The sequence below is a fragment of the Mizuhopecten yessoensis genome, unplaced genomic scaffold, assembly GCF_002113885.1.
Source record: "Mizuhopecten yessoensis strain PY_sf001 unplaced genomic scaffold, ASM211388v2 scaffold10771, whole genome shotgun sequence".
Lineage (NCBI taxonomy): Eukaryota > Metazoa > Mollusca > Bivalvia > Pectinida > Pectinidae > Mizuhopecten > Mizuhopecten yessoensis.
Window position 1 is genome coordinate 564,902 of NW_018408713.1, and position 25,644 is coordinate 590,545.

General features: G+C 34.8%; 1 protein-coding gene and 1 pseudogene across 1 annotated transcript; both read left to right on the forward strand.

The window, feature by feature from the left end:
• Positions 1–446: 446 nt before the first annotated feature.
• LOC110462290 lies at positions 447–11,877 on the forward strand (annotated as a pseudogene).
• On the forward strand, positions 11,831–24,781 carry LOC110462342 (multiple epidermal growth factor-like domains protein 6). The gene is made up of 4 exons (XM_021516279.1): positions 11,831–12,549; positions 13,483–14,013; positions 22,541–22,661; positions 23,424–24,781. Exons 1-4 carry the CDS (start codon positions 11,946–11,948, stop codon positions 23,482–23,484), a joined length of 1,317 nt encoding a protein of 438 aa, XP_021371954.1. The 5' UTR covers positions 11,831–11,945; the 3' UTR covers positions 23,485–24,781.
• Positions 24,782–25,644: the final 863 nt, after the last annotated feature.

The window sequence follows — 25,644 nt, forward strand, 5'->3', positions numbered from 1 at the left end:
CTTAGAATCTTTTTAATTCACTCTATTATTAAATATGCTTAAACATGAAAACGACTTTCATGTGAGCCAGTCTATGCATCTGAATGGAAAAGTATCTTTTTAAAGTTGGATTATTGTTTGAAATATTACATGATTCATTATATGCATCATGTCCTGTTAGTTGTATGTAGTAACAGATAAGTCAATGAGCCCGGGAACGCTGTGCACGTCAGTGTGGTAATATCTACACTTTCCTAAATATTCGTTGATCTGTATCATGTTATAATAACGAAATGATTCGTCAACTGTGACATTATATATATAGAGTGAACCTCACAACAAGATGGATGTCCCACTTATCACACAATTACACGTTTGTGATATGTTTGACCTTTTGCACGACCTTGACAGTCACCTATGACCTTTTGCATATGGCTTGGTTGCTCGTTGTGTTAGATCACTAGGCCATGAGTTCCCGACCAGGTGTGACGGTCCTGGGTACTGTGACCTGGGTCCTGATGTGGACCTCCTGGTATTCCCAGGCTAGTCAGGAGAGCTTTCCATTAGCAGGTAGGTAGTGACTTTATTTCTAGGTCATATGGGTTAATGCATGGTCATTGGAGATTTTGAATGTGTAAAACAAATACTAAAAGTGACATAAGTGATAATTGACAGGTCCAATCAAAATTGAGGGCACTATTTTCATAAGTTAAGTTTAACATGATTAACAGTTACTGGCTTAGTGGGCTCAATTGTAGAAGATAGCATATTTTTGGTTGAAGACAAAATATAGTGAACAATCGATACCACACATATGGTAGCATCTGGTTACGATACAAACAGTTGTTTTCGTTTTTATTTACTTTTATTACCTCATAATTACGACAGTAGTTGGAATGTTGACCATAATACAACAATGGTAAGTTGATGCCGACAGCACAGCTTGCTATTTTAGATGAAGAAAAAAAATCTTAAGGAGGGCGGAAATACTGAAGATAATATAACGCTTTATAAGCGCTATCATATTAGAGTGAAATGTTCTCAACAGGACAAATAAATACAATCATGAGTGTATCTTTAAATAACATATTATTCCGAAACAAACACCATGCGATTTAATAAAGTATGAAACATGACTTTGCATAATATAATATCTCCTACTCAAAAGAGCTGACGATAAAATCCAACTCATGATAAAACAGAAATCCACATCCACATCCACAAAAAACTTTCTATGAAATCGAACATTTTAAAACACCAGACTTTCTATGAAAGAGGATATTTATAACACAAGGCTTTCTATGAAATAGGACATGTTATGACAAAAGACATTCTATGAAACAGAACATTTTATAACAAAATACTTTCTAAGAAATATGACATTTTATAACATGGGACTTTCTATGAAATAGGACATTTTATAACAAAAGACTTTCTATGGAATTGGACATTTTATAACAAAATACTTTCTGTGAAATATGACATTGTATAACAAAATACTTCCTTTGAAATATGACATTTTATAACACAAGACTTTCTATGAAATAGGATATTTTATAACAAAAGACTTTCTATGAAATAGAACATTTTATAACACAAGACTTTCTATGAAATAGGACATTTTATAACAAAAGACGCTCTATGAAATAGGACATTTCATAACAAAATACTTTCTATGAAATAGAACATTTTATAACACAAGAAGAATTTTTATGAAATAGGCATTTTATAACAAAAGACTTTGTATGAAATATGACATTTTATAACAAAATGCTTTCTGTGAAATATGACATTTTATAACAAAATACTTTCTATGAAATAGAACATTTTATAACACAGGACTTTCTATGAAGTAGGACGTGATAAAACATAAGACTTTATATGAAATAGGACATTTATAACACAAGATTTTCTATGAAATAGGACATTTTATAACAAAAGACTTTCCATGGAATTGGACATTTATAACAAAATATTTTCTGTGAAATATGACATTGTATAACAAAATACTTTCTGTGAAATATGACATTTTATAACACAAGACTTTTTATGAAATAGGACATTTTATAACAAAAGACTTTCTATGAAATAGAACATTTCATAACACAAGACTTTCTATGAAATAGGACGTGTTATAACATAAGACTATATATGAAATAGGACATTTATGACACAAGAATTTTTATGAAATAAGAACATTTTATAACATAAGACTTTCTATGAAATAGGAAATTTGATAACAAAAGACTTTCTATGAAATAGGACATTTTATAACAAAAGACTTTTTAATGAAATGGGCCTTTTTATCACAAAAGACTTTCTATGAAATAGGACATTTTTTAATAAAAAACTTTCTACGAAATAGGACATTTTATAACGAAAAGGACATTTTATAACAAAAGACTTTCTATGAAATGGGACATTTTATAACACAAGAATTTTTACTAAATAGGACATTTTATAACAAAATACATTCAATTTAATAGAACATTTGATGACACAAGACTTTCTATAAAAAAGGACATTTTATAACAAAAGACTTTCTATGAAATAGAACATTTTATAACACAGGACTTTCTATAAAGTAGGACGTGTTATAACAAAAGACTTTCCATGGAATTAGACATTTATAACAAAATATTTTCTGTGAAATATGACATTGTATAACAAAATACCTCCTGTGAAATATGACATTTTATAACACAAGACTTTTTATGAAATAGTATATCTTATAACACAAGACTTTCTATAAAAAAGGACATTTTATAACAAAAGACTTTCTATGAAATAGGACATTTATAACAAAAGACTTTCTATGAAATAGAACAATTTATAACATAAGACTTTCTATGAAATAGAACATTTTATAACAAAAGACTTTCTATTAAATAGAACATTTGATGACACAAGACTTTCTATAAAATGGAACGTGTTATAACATAAGAATATATATGAAATAGGACATTTATAACACAATTTTTTTTTATGAAATAGGACATTGTATAACAAAACACTTTCTATGAAATATGACATTTTATAATAAAATACTTTCTATGAAATAGGACATGTTATAACAAAAGATTTTCCATGAAATAGGACATTTTATAACACAAGACTTTCGATGAAATAGGCCATTTATAACAAAAGACTTTCTATGAAATAGGTGAAATAGGACATTTATAACAAAAGACTTTCTATGAAATAGGTGAAATAGGACATTTATAACAAAAGACTTTCTATGAAATAGGTGAAATAGGACATTTATAACAAAAGACTTTCTATGAAATAGAACAATTTATAACATAAGACTTTCTATGAAATAGGACTTTTTATAACATAAGACTTTCTGTGAAATATTACATTTCATGACACAAGACTTTCTATTAAATAGGACTTTTTATAACATAAGACTTTCTGTGAAATATTACATTTCATGACACAAGACTTTCTATGAAATAGGACTTTTTATAACATAAGACTTTCTGTGAAATATTACATTTCATGACACAAGACTTTCTATGAAATAGGACTTTTTATAACATAAGACTTTCTGTGAAATAGTACATTTTATAACAAAAGACTTTTTATGAAATAGGGCTATTTATAACAAAAGACTTTTTATGAAATAGGCCTATTTATAACAAAAGACTTTTTATGAAATAGTATATCTTATAACACAAGACTTTCTATGAAATATGCCATTTGATGACACAAGTCTTTTTATTAAATATGACATTTTATAACATAAGACTTTCTGTGAAATATTACATTTCATGACACAAGACTTTCTATGAAATGGGACTTTTTATAACATAAGACTTTCTGTGAAATATTACATTTCATGACACAAGACTTTCTATGAAATGGGACTTTTTATAACATAAGACTTTCTGTGAAATAGTACATTTTATAACAAAAGACTTTTTATGAAATAGGCCTTTTTATAACAAAAGACTTTTTATGAAATAGTATATCTTATAACACAAGACTTTCTATGAAATAGGACGTGTTATAACATAAGACTATATATGAAATAGGACATTTATAACACAATTTCTTTTTATGAAATAGGACATTGTATAACAAAAGACTTTCTATGGAATTGGACATTTTATAACAAAATACTTTCTGTGAAATATGACATTTTATAACAAAATACTTTCTATGAAATAGGACATTTTATAACAAAATACGTTCTATTGAATAGGACATTTTATAACATAAGACTTTCTGTGAAATATTACATTTCATGACACAAGACTTTCTATGAAATGGGACTTTTTATAACATAAGACTTTCTGTGAAATAGTACATTTCATGACACAAGACTTTCTATTAAATAGGACTTTTTATAACATAAGACTTTCTGTGAAATAGTACATTTTATAACAAAAGACTTTTTATGAAATAGTATATCTTATAACACAAGACTTTCTATGAAATAGGACGTGTTATAACATAAGACTATATATGAAATAGGACATTTATAACACAATTTCTTTTTATGAAATAGGACATTGTATAACAAAAGACTTTCTATGGAATTGGACATTTTATAACAAAATACTTTCTATGAAATAGGACATTTTATAACAAAAGACTTTCTATGGAATTGGACATTTTATAACAAAATACTTTCTATGAAATAGGACATTTTATAACACAAGACTTTCGATGAAAGAGGACATTTTATAACAAAATACGTTCTATTGAATAGGACATTTTATAACATAAGACTTTCTGTGAAATAGTACATTTTATAACAAAAGACTTTTTATGAAATAGGCCTATTTATAACAAAAGACTTTTTATGAAATAGGCCTATTTATAACAAAAGACTTTTTATGAAATAGTATATCTTATAACACAAGACTTTCTATAAAAAAGGACATTTTATAACAAAAGACTTTCTATGGAATTGGACATTTTATAACAAAATACTTTCTGTGAAATATGACATTTTATAACAAAATACTTTCTATGAAATAGGACATTTTATAACAAAATACGTTCTATTAAATAGGACATTTTATAACACAAGACTTTCGATGAAAGAGGACATTTTATAACAAAATACGTTCTATTGAATAGGACATTTTATAACATAAGACTTTCTGTGAAATAGTACATTTTATAACAAAAGACTTTTTATGAAATAGTATATCTTATAACACAAGACTTTCTATAAAAAAGGACATTTTATAACAAAAGACTTTCTATGGAATTGGACATTTTATAACAAAATACTTTCTGTGAAATATGACATTTTATAACAAAATACGTTCTATTAAATAGAACATTTGATGACACAAGACTTTCAATAAAATAGGACATTTTATAACAAAAGACTTTCTATGAAATAGAACAATTTATAACATAAGACTTTCTATGAAATAGGCCATTTGATGACACAAGAATAGGACATTTTATAACACAAGACTTTCGATGAGATAGGACATTTTATAACAAAATACGTTCTATTAAATAGAACATTTGATGACACAAGACTTTCAATAAAATAGGACATTTTATAACAAAAGACTTTCTATGAAATAGGACATTTATAACAAAAGACTTTCTATGAAATAGGACATTTTATAACAAAATACGTTCTATTAAATAGGACATTTTATAACACAAGACTTTCTATGAAATATGCCATTTGATGACACAAGTCTTTTTATTAAATAGGACATTTTATAACATAAGACTTTCTGTGAAATAGTACATTTCATGACACAAGACTTTCTATGAAATAGGACTTTTTATAACATAAGACTTTCTGTGAAATAGTACATTTTATAACAAAAGACTTTTTATGAAATAGGCCTATTTATAACAAAAGACTTTTTATGAAATAGGCCTTTTTATAACAAAACACTTTCTATGAAATAGGACATTTTATAATAAAATACTTTCTATGAAATAGGACATGTTATAACAAAAGATTTCCATGAAATAGGACATTTTATAACAAAATACGTTCTATTACATAGGACATTTTATAACACAAAACTTTCTATGAAATATGCCATTTGATGACACAAGACCTTCTATGAAATAGGACATTTTATAACACAAGACTTTCTATGAAATAGGATATTTTATAACATAAGACTTTCTATGAAATAGGCCATTTGATGACACAAGACTTTCTATTAAATAGGCCATTTGATGACACAAGACTTTCTATGAAATAGAACATTTTATAACACAAGACTTTCTATGAAATAGGACATTTTATAACATAAGACCTTCCATGAAAGGTGACATTTTATAACAAAAGACTTTCTATGAAATGGAAAATTTTATAACATAAGACTTTCCATGAAATAGGACATTTTATAACACAAGAATTTTTATGAAATAGGCCTTTTTATAACACAAGACTTTCTATGAAAGAGGACATTTTATAACAAAAGACTTTCGATGAAATAGTATATCTTATAACACAAGACGTTCGATGAAATAGGACGTGTTATAACATAAGACAATATATGAAATAGGACATTTTATAACTCAAGAATTTTTATGAAATAGGACATTTTATAACAAAATACGTTCTATTAAATAGAACATTTGATGACACAAGACTTTCTATAAAATATGACATTTATAAGAAAATACTTTCTGTGAAATATGACATTTTATAACAAAAGGCTTTTTATGAAATAGTATATCTTATAACACAAGACTTTCTATGAACTAGGACATTCTATAACACAAGACTTTCTATGAACTAGGACATTCTATAACACAAGACTTTCTCTGACATAGGACATTTTATACCGTAAGACTTACTGTGAAATAGTACATTTTATAACAAAAGACTCTCTATGAAATAGGACGTGTTATAACATAAGACAAGATATGAAATAGGACATGTTATAACAAAAGATTTTCCATGAAATAGGACATTTTATACCGTAAGACTTACTGTGAAATAGTACATTTCATGACACAAGACTTTCTAGTAAATAGGACATTTTATACCGTAAGACTTACTGTGAAATAGTACATTTCATGACACAAGACTTTCTAGTAAATAGGACATTTTATAACTCAAGAATTTTTATGAAATACGACATTTTATAACAAATGACTTTTTATGAAATAGTATATCTTATAACACAAGACTTTCTATGAAATAGGACATTTTATAACACAAGACTTTCTATGAAATAGAATATTTTATAACATAAGACTTTCTATGAAAAAGGCCATTTGATGACACAAGACTTTCTATTAAATAGGACATTTTATAACATAAGACTTTCTGTGAAATAGTACATTTTATTACACATGACTTTCTATGAAATAGGACATTTTTGTAACAAAAGACTTTTTATGAAATAGGCCTTTTTATAACAAAAGACTTTCTATGAAATAGGACGTTTTATAAAAAAAGACTTTCTATGAAATAAGACATTTTATAACAAAAGACTTTCTATGAAATATGATATTTTATAATAAAATACTTTCTATCAAATAGGACATTTTATAACAAAATACGTTCTATTAAATGGGACATTTCATAACACAAAACTTTCTATGAAATATGCCATTTGATGACACAAGACTTTCTATGAAATAGGCCATTTCATGACACAAGACTTTCTATGAAATAGGACTTTTTATAACACATGGCTTTCTATGAAATAGGCCATTTGAAGACACAAGACTTTCTATGAAATAGGACATTTTATTACACATGACTCTATGAAATAGGACATTTTATAACACATGACTTTCTATGAAATACGCCTTTTTTAATACAAAAGACCTTCTATGAAGTAGGACTTTTCCAAAACACAAAACTCCCAATGACATACAACTCTTTTTACATCACAAGTTACCAAATGGGACAGGACATTCTAAAAGGGACGGATTTCTGAAACATCCAACTTAGTTTTGATTAACATTCACCGACACAGTCGAAAGGAAATTTTAGTCCAAACTAAATACTTACCAGTAGTTACATAATGCTCTGATTACATTCGATTTTGCTTGCTTCATTTACGTTTCTTATTGAATCATGTGTACCTACTTAAAATGAAACATTAAGCTTAGAAACTACACTGGATATTGTAGTTATACACCATGTAATAAAGCCATTCAGATTTGTGCTGAAAATGTTAATTTTGTTTTTAAGTATCTCTATACTGAATTTCATTATCTCGCATTAATCTGAGTTTATTTCGTAACACATCAACATGTAGCTGATATGTCATGAAAAATACTCCAAATAATCTTTAAATGGAAGCATTCGCCAAAGAAACCCAACAAAACTGTTTAATCAATATGAAGAAAAAATCGAATTTGAAATATGTGTAAACGCTGGTAAGTTAGACGCCCATTCACTGCTTGGTTCATTTTTAAGTCTGGTTAGCTTACCGGGTCGTAAACACATTTGATTCAAAATGTAATTTTATTTAGAAATATCCGGAAATTGGCCAGTATGTGGTTGTTTTTTTCATTTAGTTTTACATACAATTATCCGATACCTTCAATGTAACTTTAGATGCAAAATTTACTAATTTTAATATATAAGATTCAAATATTGTGTTAAGTTTTTATAAAACTAACCAGGCACTCAACAGCTAGGCCCTGAAGTGTTGTCATTGTCTGTGGACTTGTGATTTCGAAGCTTGAATTACGACAAAACTCACTTATCTCTGAGGAAAATTTGTAATTAAAGTTAATAATAGGACGTAAAAAGCCCGTGCTTTCTTCGTTTGGTAGAGACATGGGTATATTTCCAGTCTGATATAGTTTCTTAATCCATTTCTCAATACGCAGTAAAACCAGTGCCATCGGCAGAGGGCAGGCTGTCACTTACATGGTATAGCGGCAGCGGAGTATGTTAGGATATCTGCAAATTTCGTTTTTGGTTAATTCTTGTTGAAGTCGTATAATGTGCTATCGATATCTTGGCTGCAAGCATTTAGACTACTACATGACCGGGTCACCTTATAAACTCCATTTTCGTCTTATCTTGCTCAGTTTGTAGCAACAGACCACAAAATGTCCTTCGCGTCTGTCTGTGTTGTACAGATGATAATTGTGGGCCGGTAGCATGATTCACGTATGTATAGACACGGAGGTGAATCTCCAGAGACTGGAGGATGAGGAGTACATGGAGTAATAATAAGTCTGCTTGACATTACTGCTAGACTGTACTATCGCGTACACCTTGGTTCTCTATAAAAATAACGTTAGTCTCAATAAACTGACAAAAGGTTACCAGTGCCGCGATAACTAATATAATTATCCTTACAAAGATTTGATGTACAAGCTTATGTTCAAAGTGCTGTGCATTTTTGTCGTTGTCTCTATTGGGGCTTTACAGTCCTGATGACCTTTTGAGTACATACGAATGGTTTTGGTAAATACATATAGCGTTGGCATTGTGCCCTGTATCGTGAAGTCGCATTTGGAAGTAGAAGAGGAAGATATCAGACAGCAGTCCCGACTATTTAGTAGTTTCTGTTCGATTGTCATATCTCGATATTTTATAATAATATAATAATAATAATACTGGACGCAGGCAATATGCCTATATATCCAGATCTGGAATATCGTCAGACACTATGCTGACGTCCCGGCAATGAATACGTTCATTATTGTCTATCTCATGGTTATAGAAACAATCAGGTTGTCCCCGATACTTATCCAGACGGGATTCCAATGTTTTGATTGTTGGTGAGGTGACGACAGTATCGGGTAGGGAGTTCCAGTGGTTTACAATACGTTCTCTAAAAACATATTTTCTTAAGTTCAACCTGCACATCCCCTTTAGTAGTGTGAGACTGTGGCCTCTTGTTCTTTTGTTATTATTTAGGCATAAAAATCCTTCGCTGACCGAATGAAGAATAAAGTAAATGTCATCAATATGAAATAAGTAAATAAACCCGCTTCCATTCTTTGATAGTGTATGTAACTATATTGTGAAAACATTACAAGTTGATGTCAATATTACCAATCATTTACAAATACTACGTCCACTGACACTCAAAGATTTTTAGATCAAAATTTTATCTAACATAACAATGGAACCTTACACATTAAATCAGATTTAATCATAATTACGCATCTTCGAAAGCTTATAAAAATGAAGTAGTCAATCGCCGCGCAAGGACCTTCAAGTTTAGGAAAACTCTCTCACTTCCGTTTCAAAAATTCGAAAGTGACTTTAAACATCATCAACAGACAACGCTTTTAAATCCTGTAAAACCTTTTTTTTATATTTAGCTAATTTTTGACATTCTGTGCCGACTTTTAACAGTGAATCTTGTATTGATATCAGTTTATGATCACGAAAGATAAAAGCTAAACTGTGACTTTGACGCCAGCCAATCAATTAACCGTTAACGTTCAGATCAACTTATATTCTGCATTATCAAACAATTTGATTTTATGAAAGGTATTTTTAAAATTATTATAGAAAATGTTTGGGATATATCATACCCAGCGGGAAACAAGATACCATTTCACTATGAAGTGCCGTTGTCCTATGAAAGATTAGAAGGTGTATGATAATGCCCATAAATATACCCAACTCAAACCATTCCGTACTGACTACAATTTTTATTTGGCGTAATTTGACAAAATGCTTGCTATAATTTCCTGATTATTTACAAATTAAGGTTTCCCACTGGTCAACACTATTCATGGTGTCGATATACCCCGGTATATATACATTCTCGATTGATTATGGAAATATTTATTCGCGCAATAAAGAATATTATCAACAATATATCCGGAAGCACAAAGATAAGCACAAGTGCAACATGGTACATATCTCACGTTGATTGGTAATTCCATGTAGCATTCCATCTTTTTTTTTGTTTTTTTTTGTTTTGTGTATACATAGACAGGTACAAAATTATACCGTGAACGTATAAACTTTGTTTGTTGTAGACGACCAGTGCCGAGGATGTCCGGATGGAAGTTGCCATGACCCCGATGGTCAGTACAAATGTATCGGTGACTGCAAGTCGGGTTACTTTGGTCGCTCATGTCAGCATCTTTGTCCTTCGCGCTGCAAGGACGGCACGTGCGACAAAATGCTTGGAACATGTGCCGGATGTTTGTATGGATTCCACGGGCCGCGCTGCTCTCTTCAATGTTCATCTCATTGCAACACAAGGGACCATCAAAAGTGTTACCAAGAAACAGGGTCATGTATCGGTGCTTGTTTATTAGGGTACTATGGTCAGAGTTGCGACAAAGCTTGTCCGGAACACTGCAACCTCAGCTGCAACAGGAACGACGGTTCTTGCTTTGTCTGCGACTCTAGGTACTGGGGACAATTCTGTAATAACACGTGCGCTCCGAACTGCTTCCTGGCATGTGATCAGTTGACTGGAAGATGTCCTGTGTGTAACTCGGGATGGCGCGGAGTGACATGTCAATCAACATGTAGTCTAACAAACTGTAAAAGCTGCACTACGAACGATGAGTGTTCCGCCTGCAAGGAAGGTTGGTACGGACTGAAATGCGACAAGTCATGTTCTCAATATTGCCAAAGCTCAACGTGCGATCGACGAACGGGAAACTGTGACTGTCAAAATGGCTGGTTTGGAGAACAGTGCAACAATCCGTGTATACCCAACTGTTCTCTATGTAGCAGCAACAGGACATGCGTGTTGTGTGAGGATGGATTCTACGGAGCCAACTGTGAACATAAATGTATTGATGGATGTAAAACATGTCTCAGATCAGGACTTCAATGTACAGATTGTAAAGATGAAGACAGATACGGTGACAAGTGCGAGTGTAGCTTTTCAGAATGTGCAGAACGCGAGAAGGGAAAATTTGATTGCATCTTGTGTTCCGAAGATGACTGGTTTCCTTTTGAAAACGGTTGCTGTCCATGTACAAGTGGTCACTGCTTAGACAGCGCCGCCTGTAACAGTCACTCTGCGGCTTGTTCCTCTGGATGTCAACGCGGCTACTATGGTATAATGTGCACAAACAAGTGTAGTCCATTTTGTACAGGTGGCAACACTTCCTGTCACGGCAATTTAGGTCACTGTGCCAACGGCTGTAGTGCTGACTGGTTTGGGAGGAAATGTGATGCGTCCTTCTGTACTGAGTCGTATCCACACTGTATTCAGTGTGCTTATCGCCAGAAGCCGTACTCCGTCAGTAGAAACGATCTGGACTGTACGGAATGTGAACCGGGCTACTACATAACGAACGGACATTGTGAAGAATGTCTTCATTGCAAGGACAACAAGTGTCGGAGTCACGACGGAATCTGTCTGGAAGGGTGCGCGAGAGGATGGTTTCTAGACACTTTCCGGGAATACTGCACCAATGAATGTGGTCGATGTGTAAACCATATATGTCACGCATTTAATGGCACATGCGTGAACGGATGTCAGCCAGGGTATTATGACCATACGTGTACCGTGCACTGTCCAAGGAATTGCCAGTACGCTACGTGCAATTCCTCGGGGATTTGTGCTGAGGGCTGTAACCATGGTTTCTACGGACTTTACTGCTATGATCAGTGTGAGAGATGTCTACAGGACGTTTGTGATCGTGAGACAGGAGTTTGTTTAAGTACGTATAACCAGATAAATCATAGGTATAGTTTTAATCATCTATGTACTATTGTATACCTCCTACCAGTAGCAAGATAAATTCATCATCGCGGGTTATCAGAATGAAAATACTCGAGAAGAAGTTGAGAGCAACTTGAGAAAGGATTTTCCTATTTAAGATGCCTGCTCGTGCCAGGCGATGTAATTAACAGGAAACAGTATACGAAAGGTGTTCCGCGTAAGAAAATAGTCATTCATATTTCAAAAAATATCTTTCTATGTTGTTCTAAAATTCACGGTATTCCTCAGCACAAAACTTATATTGGTTTATTTTTGACATTGACCAAGGATTTCGATGATCGTAAGACCTAGAAATTGGTTGGAACATATGGTATTTAGTTGACTTTAAATGATTGTGGAGATTTAAGGTACATATGTATTTAGTAGTATAAAGATGATAATTAGTTTTATCGCTGTGTTTTCAGGGTTTGTCATGAGAACTATTATCTCATTGCGAGCACGTAGAAAAAAATCACGACAAATGTATCACACCTTATTCTAGTATCTTGAAATCCAATACTTATTTTGCAGTAAACGAATGCGCATAGCGAAGACGCTACTGTAAGTTTTATAGGTGATGCATATTTTCGATGATCCACTAGATTTTCGTTATTTGCAGTTCTTAAGTGAACACAATTTTCGGGGGAGAGGAAGGGGAGGGGCGTCATATACGATAAAAACAAGCACAGGCGATCGACAATCAACGGGATAAACGAAGATAAGATAGCAAAACATGCTTGTTGAAGAGTACCTTGAAGGCTCAAAAATTAATGCATTTAATAGTTGCAGAATAGTATTTCCCCCCTTCTTTCTCCCTAATTTGCTTATGTAACATTTTTCTAAAATAAAACCACAATATTATGTACTCTACAGAAATATCCTTTTATTTTAGAGTGTAAACCGCAGTGGCACGGTCCTGAGTGTAGCCAGAGCTGTGACGGTTGTGTGGAGGGCATGTGTACGGACGGGCAGGGATGCGCCGACGGCTGCTGGCCAGGACTGTACGGTATATCCTGTAATATGACATGTCCGGATAAGTCCTCGTGCTACGCATGTGACCAAATGTCCGGTCAGTGTATCGTCTGTAAGGACACTCTTGGCTCTCCGGCACCACCCTCCTGCAAGGTCGTAATGGATGACGTCACGTGGACGGAAGCGTACCGGGAAACATCATGTGCACCAGGCTACTATGGTGAATTTTGTAAAATGCAATGTTCAGAAAAATGCCTAGTGGATTCCGAAAAACGGCATTGTTGTGATAGATTTACTGGCACGTGTCTGCCGATAGCCGGATGCTACCCTGGTAACTATGGGCTGTACTGTGACCGGATATGCATCAATTGTCTGTATGGCGCATGCACAAGGGACGCCGGAATGTGCTTACATGGATGTGCTACGGGTTGGAGTGGTCCCGAGTGTGTTGGTAAGTATATGTGTTGCGTGTCTCCATGGCATCGAGGCTGGGAGGCCTAGACCCAATAGTAGATCTGTGGTTCAATATATCCATGTAATATCTCTTTCTACCAAGTTCGTGATGAGAAAAGGAACACTCCGGTCTTCAGAAACGTTAGTCCTGAAATATTTCCTGTAGACGTAAGCATTCGCGATCGTTTTTCATCATTAGATAAAATTCAGACCAAACTAGACATGTGAATTTCGAGTACACGCAATGGTTATCAAAAACGTAATCTGGTAAGGAATTAAAAAGTTCCGACCGATTATTATTATTATTATTATTATTATTATTATATATATATATATATTTTTATCTTTATCCATATCTGAAAGTGATGTTTATTTATAGAGACGGTTTCGCAGGTTCCATGTCCCGCATAAGTGACCACACACATGACACCATTGGGAATATATAGGCTTACAGCAGACAAGATAATCTAATAAAGTCACGAACGGTCTCGGATGCACCACAAGGTGCCGTCTAACTCGACGAAGCAAACACTGACCTCATTCCCGTCAAATGCCTCGTCCATTCCGCAGGGCGAGCTCGTGATAATTTGATAGGTGAAAATTAGCGGAGCGCATGGCGCCATGCTATTGTAACGTGACTGGATGTAATTTCTGGGTCCACTTGATTCAGTAACAACACCAGTCAAATCGAATATTTCCGTGACGATGTTCAAATAAATAATTTGCTGTCCTCTGTTGGTTACCTTTTCATTCATTTTACTTAAAATGAAATGCGCGAGTAATTATATGGTTTTAAAAGAGATTGTCAAAAAATATCAGGAAGATAATATCAAAATGTTAAAAAACCCGCATTTGAACTCAAAATTGATGGCAGGGAATACTATGAACAAACAAAATATTTACACTGAGACAATTGGAAAATGGTACGAGGAGAATAAGGCCAGGTGTTCCGGAAGGGTTAACCTCTTCTGCTGCATCGACGACTAATGCCATTTAAATTTAAATGTCGAATCCAAGTTATGTCAAATTGAGACACGGGGTAGAGACAACAAATCCAAAAGTATGGCACACAGATGAGCATAATAAGTTTGCCCCATTTTACATATTTATTAACCAATAAAATATCCCGTTAATTCGATGAAGTGGTAGAATTATTCTTTGAGTTTGTCTTGTTCATGTTGCTGGCAATTCGAGGTAGGAATGCTGCATGCGTCCTTAGCGTTATTCGACTATAGGCACAGTTTGTTTCAGTCGAACACATAAATACACTGCATGGTTGTGTCTCGGTAGAGAAGTCAGGGCGATTTATATCAGTTTTTAATGGAAGGCGCTGTCCTTAGGTCGAAAACATTTATTGTGTTGCATAACATAATGGCATCAACTTCCTGGGAGGTCGCAGGGTTTTAAATAAATAAGGTCAAAAGTAATAAATTTAATTTAAATTTAAATTTAAATCTTAACACAATGTTATCACATTAATATTTAGTTCAATGCAATGCCTATACATATGTTAGATAAATTGTATCAGCAAGCAAACTTCATAAAATTCACATTTTTATGTTTATCAAACGAAAGCTTGTTTTAAAATGCAATTTCTCAAAATAGTATTTGAAATATTGTAGTGGAAGGTTACATGTTTAAGTCATTCGAAATGCCGAAACGTATATAAAAATGTTATGCTTTTTAAAAATCTATGCATGAATTCCGATAATTCACGTCACAGGTAGAGAGATGAGAGTCAATTAATTGCAAATCTGTTAACAGCAAAGTTTGTCAATATCTTCTATTTTGTAGAAATAAAACAATGGCCAAAATAAGTATTTTTTGGGGGGTTGGTTCGCCAAAAAAACAGCATCTGGAATATATAAGTCAATAATAATTAGCTGTTTTTACTTTATGGGACGGTCCGAAATTCAAGACGTCCGACATCGCGGCTGTCTTTAAAAACATAGTTCGATCTTCTCAAAGTCTGTCAGAGCAATTAAGCCAAAACTGGGTATGAATGATTAAAATGTAATGGAAATGATAGACCACTAAGTGTTGTCATTTACCTGGTTGATTCGAGATACAACATGACGTCTACAGCGATCATCTATAAACGTACAATAATTCGTGTTCTTTGATACAATTCACATTTGAAACCCCTTATTCCTCATTGGGGATTTATCTGACACTTGCTAGGAAAGGTTCTGGGGTGACGTTTCCCAGATGATGTTATTTTTGAGGTCGGTCTGAAATCCAAGATGGATACAATGGTGTCCATCTTATTATCTCCAAATCTGCCCGCGCGATTTAGCTGAAAATTTACCAGGAATAATAGCCAACATGTCAGCTTTGCAGACTGTAAATATATATATATTTATCGCATCTCGGACAGAATTGTCGCATCTGATTGGTTAAAATCGGGTCACGTGGTAACCCCCTATGAGACTATAGGGAGTCAGTAAAATTTCTTAGGGGGCAATATTAGTTGTTCGCTTCCCATCAGTTGACTTCTCTACTTTCCGTAGTCCACCGGACAGTGCCCTATAGACATTTGAGCAGGAAAAAATATGTCCCAGGTGTATCAAAAGGGGGTATAAAAAGGTCCTCGGTGCGTTCGGTCTCACCCTCTGAGAATTGTATTAACCCTCTATGGTTCTATAGTAGGTCAGTAACAAACCATATAACTAATAAGCCTGCTAGTGCTATTTAGTTAAATCATCTGAGAAATAGCCAACGTGTGGTGCTGACCAACTGCTCAGCGTGAAATCCACGAAGGCCGACATGGAACAACTTTCAATCTTCCTTTATTTCAAAATTGATCTTTTAAAAGTTATTTTCTTCTGGACAGCTGACTAAATACCAAAATGTATTACGAAGCATCTCTGAGATCAGATTATCATATGTTGCATACCGAACCCCCGAGGGCTGTGGATCAGTTTTTCACAACCAATATGTCATTAAACCTCTCTTGTCGAGTGTCGTTCCAGACAGCCTAATTTTGATCGAATATAAAAATGTTTCTCTATCAACAATTACTACTCTACGTTATCTTTTTATTAATTATTACATATATGAAATAGGATCCAGAAACAACGTGTTTGTTGACGTCACGGGGCCGCGGTGGCCAAGTGCTTAAAGTGTCGGACATTTTGCTACCACTAGCCCTCCATCACTGGGTCGCGGGTTCGAGGCCTACGTTGGGCAGTCGCCAGGGACTGGCCGTAGGTCGGGGTTTTTCCCCCTGGAACTCCGGCTTTCCTCCACCACCAACACCTAGCACGTCCTTAAATGACCATAGCTGTTAATAGGACGTAAAACACAAACAAACCAAAAATGTTGACGTCGCACGTTATCATTGCTCAGGTCGAACGTTATCTTGTCTGATATCGTTCGTTATCTTTGTTGACTTTTAACGTATTTGTAAATGTTGTATGCTATCTTCGTTAACTTTGTATATTATCTTGTTGTGTTTGTTGACGCTGTACGTTATCTTTGTTGACGTCGCACATAAACTTTGTTTACTTCGTACATTATCTTTGTTGACGATATACGTTATCTGTGTTGACGTCGTACGTTATCTTTGTTGACGTTGTACGTTATCTTTGTTGACGTCGTACGTTATCTTTGTTGACGTCGTACGTTATCTTTGTTCACGTCGTACGTTATCTTGGTTGACGTCGTACTTTATCTTTATTGACGTAGTACGTTATCTTGGTTGACGTCGTACTTTATCTTTGTTGACGTCGTTCGTTATCTTGGTTGACGTCGTACTTTATCTTTATTGACGTAGTCCGTTATCTTGGTTGACGTCGTACTTTATCTTTTTTGACGTCGTACTTTATCTTTGTTGACGTCGTACGTTATCTTGGTTGACGTCGCACGTTATCTTGGTTGACGTCGTACTTTATCTTTATTGACGTCGTACGTTATCTTTGTTGACGTTGTTCGTTATCTTGGTTGACGTCGTACTTTATCTTTATTGACGTCGTACGTTATCTTTGTTGACGTTGTACGTTATCATTGTTGACGTTTTACGTTATCTTTGTTGACGTTTTACGTTATCTCTGGTGACATTGTACGTTCTCTTTGATGACGTTTTACGTTATCTTTGTTGACGTTGTACGTTATCATTGTTGACGTTTTACGTTATCTTTGTTGACGTCGTACGTTATATTTGTTGACGTCGTACGTTATCTTTGTTGACATTGTACGTTATCTTTGTTGACGTCGTACGTTACCTTTGTTGACGTCGTACGTTATCTTTGTTGACGTCGTCCGTTATCTTTGTTGACGTCGTACGTTATCTTAGTACGTTATCTTTGTTGACGTTGTACGTTATCTTAGTTGACGTTGTACGTTATCTTTGTTGACGTTCTACGTTATCTTTGTTGACGTCGTACGTTATCTTTGTAGACGTTTTACGTTATCTTTGCTTACGTCGTACGTTATCTTTGTTGACGTTGTACGCTATCTTGGTTGACGTCGTACGTTATCATTGTTGACGTTGTACGTTATCTTTGTTGCCGTTTTACGTTATCTTTGTTGACGTTTTACGTTATCTTTGTAGACGTTTTACGTTATCTTTGTTGACGTCGTACGTTATATTTGTTGACGTCGTATGTTATCTTTGTTGACGTTTTACGTTATCGTTGTTGACGTTGTACGTTATCTTTGTTGACGGGGTACGTTATCTTTGTTGACGTCGTACGTTATATTTGTTGACGTCGTACGTTATCTTTGTTGACGTCTTACTTTATCTTGGTTGACGTCGTACTTTATCTTTGTTGACGTTTTACGTTATCTTGGTTGACGTCGTACTTTATCTTTGTTGACGTTGTACGTTATCTTTGTTGACGGGGTACGTTATCTTTGTTGACGTCGTACGTTATCTTAGTTGACGTTGTACGTTATCTTTGTTGACGTTGTACGTTATCATTGTTGACGTTTTACGTTATCTTTGTTGACGTTTTACGTTATCTTTGTAGACGTTTTACGTTATCTTTGTTGACGTCGTACGTTATCTTAGTTGACGTTGTACGTTATCTTTGTTGACGTTGTACGTTATCTTAGTTGACGTTGTACGTTATCTTTGTTGACGTTGTACGTTATCTTAGTTGACGTTGTACGTTATCTTTGTTGACGTTTTACGTTATCTCTGTTGACGTTTTACGTTATCTCTGGTGACATTGTACGTTCTCTTTGTTGACGTTTTACGTTATCTTTGTAGACGTTTTACGTTATCTTTGCTTACGTCGTACGTTATCTTTGTTGACGTTGTACGCTATCTTGGTTGACGTCGTACTTTATCTTTGTTGACGTTTTACGTTATCTTGGTTGACGTCGTACTTTATCTTTGTTGACGTTGTACGTTATCTTTGTTGACGTTTTACGTTATCTTTGTTGACGTTTTACGTTATCTCTGGTGACATTGTACGTTCTCTTTGATGACGTTTTACGTTATCTTTGTTGACGTTGTACGTTATCTTTGTTGCCGTCGTAAGTTATCTTTGTTGACGTTTTCCGTTATCTCTGTTGACGTTTTACGTTATCTTGTTTGACGTCGTACTTTATCTTTGTTGACGTCGTGCGTTATCTTTGTTGACGTTTTTCGTTATCTTTGTTGACGTTCTACGTTATCTTTGTTGACGTCGTACTTTAGCTTTGTTGACGTCGTACGTTATCTTTGTTGACTGTTGACGTCGTACGTTATCTTGGTTGACGTCGTACTTTATCTTTGTTGACGTTTTACGTTATCTTGGTTGACGTCGTACTTTATCTTTTTTGACGTCGTACTTTATCTTTGTTGACGTCGTACGTTATCTTTGTTTACGTCGTACGTTATCTTTGTTGACGTCGTACGTTATCTTTGTAGACGTTTTACGTTATCTTTGTTGACGTCGTAGGTTATCTTTGTTGACGTTGTTCGCTATCTTTGTTGACGTCGTACTTTATCTTTGTTGACGTTTTACGTTATCTTGGTTGACGTCGTACTTTGTCTTTTTTGACGTCGTACTTTATCTTTGTTGACGTCGTACGTTATCTTGGTTGACGTCGTACTTTATCTTTTTTGACGTCGTACTTTATCTTTGTTGACGTCGTACTTTATCTTTGTTGACGTTTTACGTTATCTTAGTTGACGTCGTACTTTATCTTTTTTGACGTCGTACTTTATCTTTGTTGACGTCGTACGTTATCTGTGTTGACGTTGTACGTTATCTTTGTTGACGTTGTACGTTATCTCTGTTGACGTTGTACGTTATCTCTGTTGACGTTGTACGTTATCTTGGTTGACGTCGTACGTTATCTTTGTTGACGTTGTACGTTATCTTTGTTGACGTCGTACGTTATCTTTGTAGACGTTTTACGTTATCTTTGTTGACGTCGTAGGTTATCTTTGTTGACGTTGTTCGCTATCTTGGTTGACGTCGTACTTTATCTTTGTTGACGTTGTACGTTATCTTTGTTGACGTCGTACGTTATCTTTGTTGACGTCGTACGTTATCTTTGTTGACGTTGTACGTTATCTTTGTTGACGTCGTACGTTATCTTTGTTGACGTTGTACGTTATCTTTGTTGACGTCGTACGTTATATTTGTTGACGTCGTATGTTATCATTGTTGACGTTTTACGTTATTTTTGTTGAAGATATACGTTATCTTTGTTTACGTCGTACGTTATCTTTGTTGACGTCGTACGTAATCTTTGTTGACGTCGTAAGTTAACTTTGTTGACGTTTTACTTTATCTTTGTTTACGTCGTACGTTATCTTTGTTGACGTGGTACGTTATCTTTGTTGACGTTGTACGTTATCTTTGTTGACGTTTTACGTTATCTTTGTTGACGTCGTACGTTATCTTTGTTGACATTGTACGTTATCTTTGTTGACGTTGTACTTTATCTTTGTTGACGTCGTACGTTATCTTTCTTGACGTCGTATGTTATCTTTGTTGACGTTTTACGTTATCTTTGTTGAAGATATACGTTATCTTTGTTTACGTCGTACGTTATCTTTGTTGACGTGGTACGTTATCTTTGTTGACGTCGTACGTTATCTTTGTTGACGTTTTACGTTATCTTTGGTGACATTGTACGTTCTCTTTGTTGACGTTTTACATTATCGGTGGTGATGTCGTACGTTATCTTTGTTGACGTTTTCCGTTATCTCTGTTGACGTTTTACGTTATCTTTGTTGACGTCGTACGTTATCTTTGTTTACGTCGTACGTTATCTTTGTTGACATTGTACGTTATCTTTGTAGACGTCGTACGTTATCTTTGTTGACGTTTTACGTTATCTTTGTTTACGTCGTACGTTATCTTTGTTGACATTGTACGTTATCTTTGTAGACGTCGTACGTTATCTTTGTTGACGTTTTACGTTATCTTTGTCGACGTCGTACGTTATCTTTGTTGACATTGTACGTTATCTTTGTAGACGTCGTACGTTATCTTTGTTGACGTTTTACGTTATCTTTGGTGACATTGTACGTTCTCTTTGTTGACGTTTTACATTATCGGTGGTGATGTCGTACGTTATCTTTGTTGACGTTTTCCGTTATCTCTGTTGACGTTGTCCGTTATCTTTGTTGACGTCGTACGTTATCTTTGTTTACGTCGTACGTTATCTTTGTTGACATTGTACGTTATCTTTGTTGACGTCGTACGTTATCTTTGTTGACGTTTTCCGTTATCTCTGTTGACGTTGTACGTTATCTTTGTTGACGTCGTACGTTATCTTTGTTGACATTGTACGTTATCTTTGTTGACGTCGTACGTTATCTTCGTTGACGTTGTACGTTATCTTTGTTGACGTTGTACGTTATCTTTGTTGACGTTTTACGTTATCTCTGGTGACATTGTACGTTCTCTTTGTTGACGTTTTACGTTATCGGTGGTGATGTCGTACGTTATCTTTGTTGACGTTTTCCGTTATCTCTGTTGACGTTGTACGTTATCTTTGTTGACGTCGTACGTTATCTTTGTTGACGTCGTATGCTATCTTTATACGCACGTTATTTTTGTTGACGTCGTACGTTTTTCTTTGTTGACGACGTACGTTATCTTTGTTAACGTCGTACGTTATCTTTGTTGACGTTGTACGTTATCTTTGTTGACGTTATACGTTATCTTTGTTGACGTCGTACGTAATCTTTGTTGACGACGTACGTTATCTTTGTTGAAGTTATATGTTATCTTAGTTGACGTCGTACGTTATCTTTGTTGACGTTGTACGTTATATTTGTTGACGTTATACGTTATCTTTGTTGATGTTATACGTTATCTCCGTGACGACGTACGTTATCTTTGTTGACGTCGAACGTTATCTTCGTTGACGACGTATGTTATCTTTGTTGACGTCGTACGTTATCTTTGTTGACGTCTTCATGTTATCCCTGTTGATGTCGATTATTATCTTTTTCGACGTCGTACGCTATCTTTGTTGCCGGTGTATATTAGCATTTTTGACGTCGTGCGATATATAATGTTGTTTTAACAGCTATGTAACTTAGACCTCTTGATATTTTTTGTTTCATTTTTCAGCCAAGATAGAGACAGTTGAGACAGTAGACATTTCTCTACTTTTTACTACTGTTGCCGTGCTGGGGGCTACAGGGGTGGGGCTACTGATGGTCCTTCTCTGTTACATCTGCTGCACAACAAGGTGAGTAAAACTGGTGAAGTCTTTCATTTGTCGTGAGATTTAAACCATCAGTTAGGAATTCTTTTAGTGTATTTAGGGCAGTTCACGTTAGCGCTAGTAATTTTGATGCTTCCATCCACGAGATTTTGTGAGTGCCGGGAGATTTCATATGTCCAAAAGCGAGAATTATTGTAAGGTATTTATGACAGTGCACGTTAGCGCTGATATAATTTTGATGCGACTATCAGCAAGTATTCGTGAGGGCTTGTAGTATATACATGTGTCCAAAAGCGAGAATTATCGTAGGGTATTAAGGGCATTGCATGCTAGTGCTGGTAATTTGGATGATTCCATCAGCGAGAATTCGTGAGCACCGGTACATTGTAATTAGGGAAATGCTCGCTGTTAATCTCTGGTAGTCTTGTGATAGGAACGGCATCATTGAGAACCCTTGCTGAATATTGTCAGTGAGTGCTGGTGCTGAGTATGATAAGAACCACCAGCGAAAATATTGAAAAAACATTTCAATTGATTTTGCATTGTTATAACTTGCTATTATAGCAAGTTAAGAACGGTTACCGGTATAACACGGGTGGTTCTTGCAATCATTGGTGATATTAATCGCTTGGATACTAATTACTACAGACATTGTATCTGTGTACTTCCATCCTCTCATCACAATGACGAAGAATTATTTAATTATGTTTCATAGTTAAGGGATCATGTATTCTTTGTTGCCTCATCTTGCATCATGATTAAGAACTTTTTTTTATCTTCTTTCAGAAAAGACCCGAAAGCTGAAGTATACATTCCCACAGATCCACCAGGACATACCACTCTTTAGGATCAACAAGATACTACAAAGCACATATTCACTTCACGGCACAACGCAAGTCACTAAAACCTGTCTGTTCATTACTAAAACACGACGTTCGGAATTCCGATTCAGAATGGTGGGGAATACATTCGACAGAGGTGTTTCGAATGACAATGCAACGTCTGTAACTAATAGAAAAGTCTAAGTGTGGCTGTCACAACAGCTCTAAAAGACGTTAACTGACGATAAAGTGTCAAACTACAATCTCACCAGGTATATATCTACAAACAGTGGTTGTAGTACGGAATGGACCGGGATATACGAATGGTATCGAAGCATTTGGAGGTATTATTTCACATCGAATTCTTGCATGTTTTTTGTCATTTTGAATGAAGGAAAAAAAAACAATTTCGGGGTCATCTGGTCAATGCATTGACAGGAATGGATTGTGCTGATGGTTTCTACAGAGCACATTGGACGACAGTATTTTTTTTCATGGAGCAAGAATTCAGAATCGAGTCGGACGATATAATTTACTGCAAAAAAACATTTCTGAGGGAAAACGTCTGTAGCATCGATCGCTCGAAGTATTCTATTGCAGTGTTAATAGAATACACTGCACGATCGCAAACCTGTCCCCGAGGCTTATGGCCGTCTGTTATCATTCAAAGTAATTTCGTTTTCTACAGCTACAAAGCGATAGTATAAAAATTCTATGTTATATTCCGTTTGGTTCTGTTATATTCATGTTACAAACAACAAATTATTCATAAGTACACGGTGAGAGTATGTGATAACAGACATTCACAAAGCTAAGGCCAAGTTAATTACTCTTTGTGTGATTTCGGAGTGATTTATTTAGTAATACTTTAGAAATGGAACAGAGCTGATTCATCGCTTCTTTATCCATCAATGACAATGACAATTGTATTATTCTCATAAACAATACAGTGTAGAGAATACATATATACAAATGGGTGGCAATAATGCATGGTGGAACATGATGCATCGTGTTATTCCGCAACTGAATCCGCGCTTAATCATACAAACGTATGTCTCATGCCCGCTTTCATATGTGTTCGGTGAACGCATGATAGATCGATATTAAATCAATGTCTCATACAACCTTGATATATTGAACATAAATCTGTTTCTTTAAATCGAGCAACTATTGATGTTTTCTCACCTAGAACACTTTATGTTTCAGTGTGCCCGCGTAATCTGTAAACCATGTTTTGCGAATACGGAGTTATTTTTAGTGTGTACATATTGGTGTGGAAGTTTTCATTCATTTCTCCGTCTTACTATGGTGACAAAATAAAACGATTAAACGAGTACGATTTCTTGTGTTTTACTTATTGTGTTCTGTGAAGTACATGACTAACACCACATGGACCTGATAATTTGTTAGTTATATTTGGACCTAAACTAAGGTGTTCCGAGTAATTTGACATGTTTTACGGGTTTAGATCGACTTTCGGTAAAAATGCCCCACCCCCACCCCCATGCTTATATATACGATTAGGGGTGTCATTTTTACCGAAATCGATATAAACTCTAAAACGTGTAAAATTACTCTGAACACCTTAGTTTAGGTCCAAATATAGCTGTAACAAATTCTCAAAATGCCTGTGACTACTTAACCCGTCTACGCTGACATTCACTCAGTAACTCTAGTTACCGTAAATTGGAGTTAAAATGTATCATCTCATGCCTTACAATCTTTACCATAGCAACAAACTTCCATGACGTCGAGAAAAGTACAGACTTTTACTTTTATCAAAAAGATCCCATTTGGACATGAAATGTGTCTCCATTGATCAGACTAAGGTAGAATACAGTTATGAACCATTCACAGAAAAATACTGTAAAAATAAGGAAAAGTGTTCTATTTTGGTCAGGTTATGAGGTAATTACTGCCATTAAGCACGTGTAAATTTATCATAGATTTTTGGACATCGCCGTCTATTCAATTTACACGTGTTCCACTGAGTTATATTCTCATAACCTGAACAAAATGGACCCCCCCCCCCCTTAATACCACGACTATTGTTCTGTTGATCAAATGACGGAGACAGGTCCCGTACGTTGGGTACTAAACTAAAACCTCTATTAACCGTTACGATCTGCTCAATCGGATGTGACTCCCATAATAAGATATAAGTTTGCTCTCGTTGGAGACAAGTG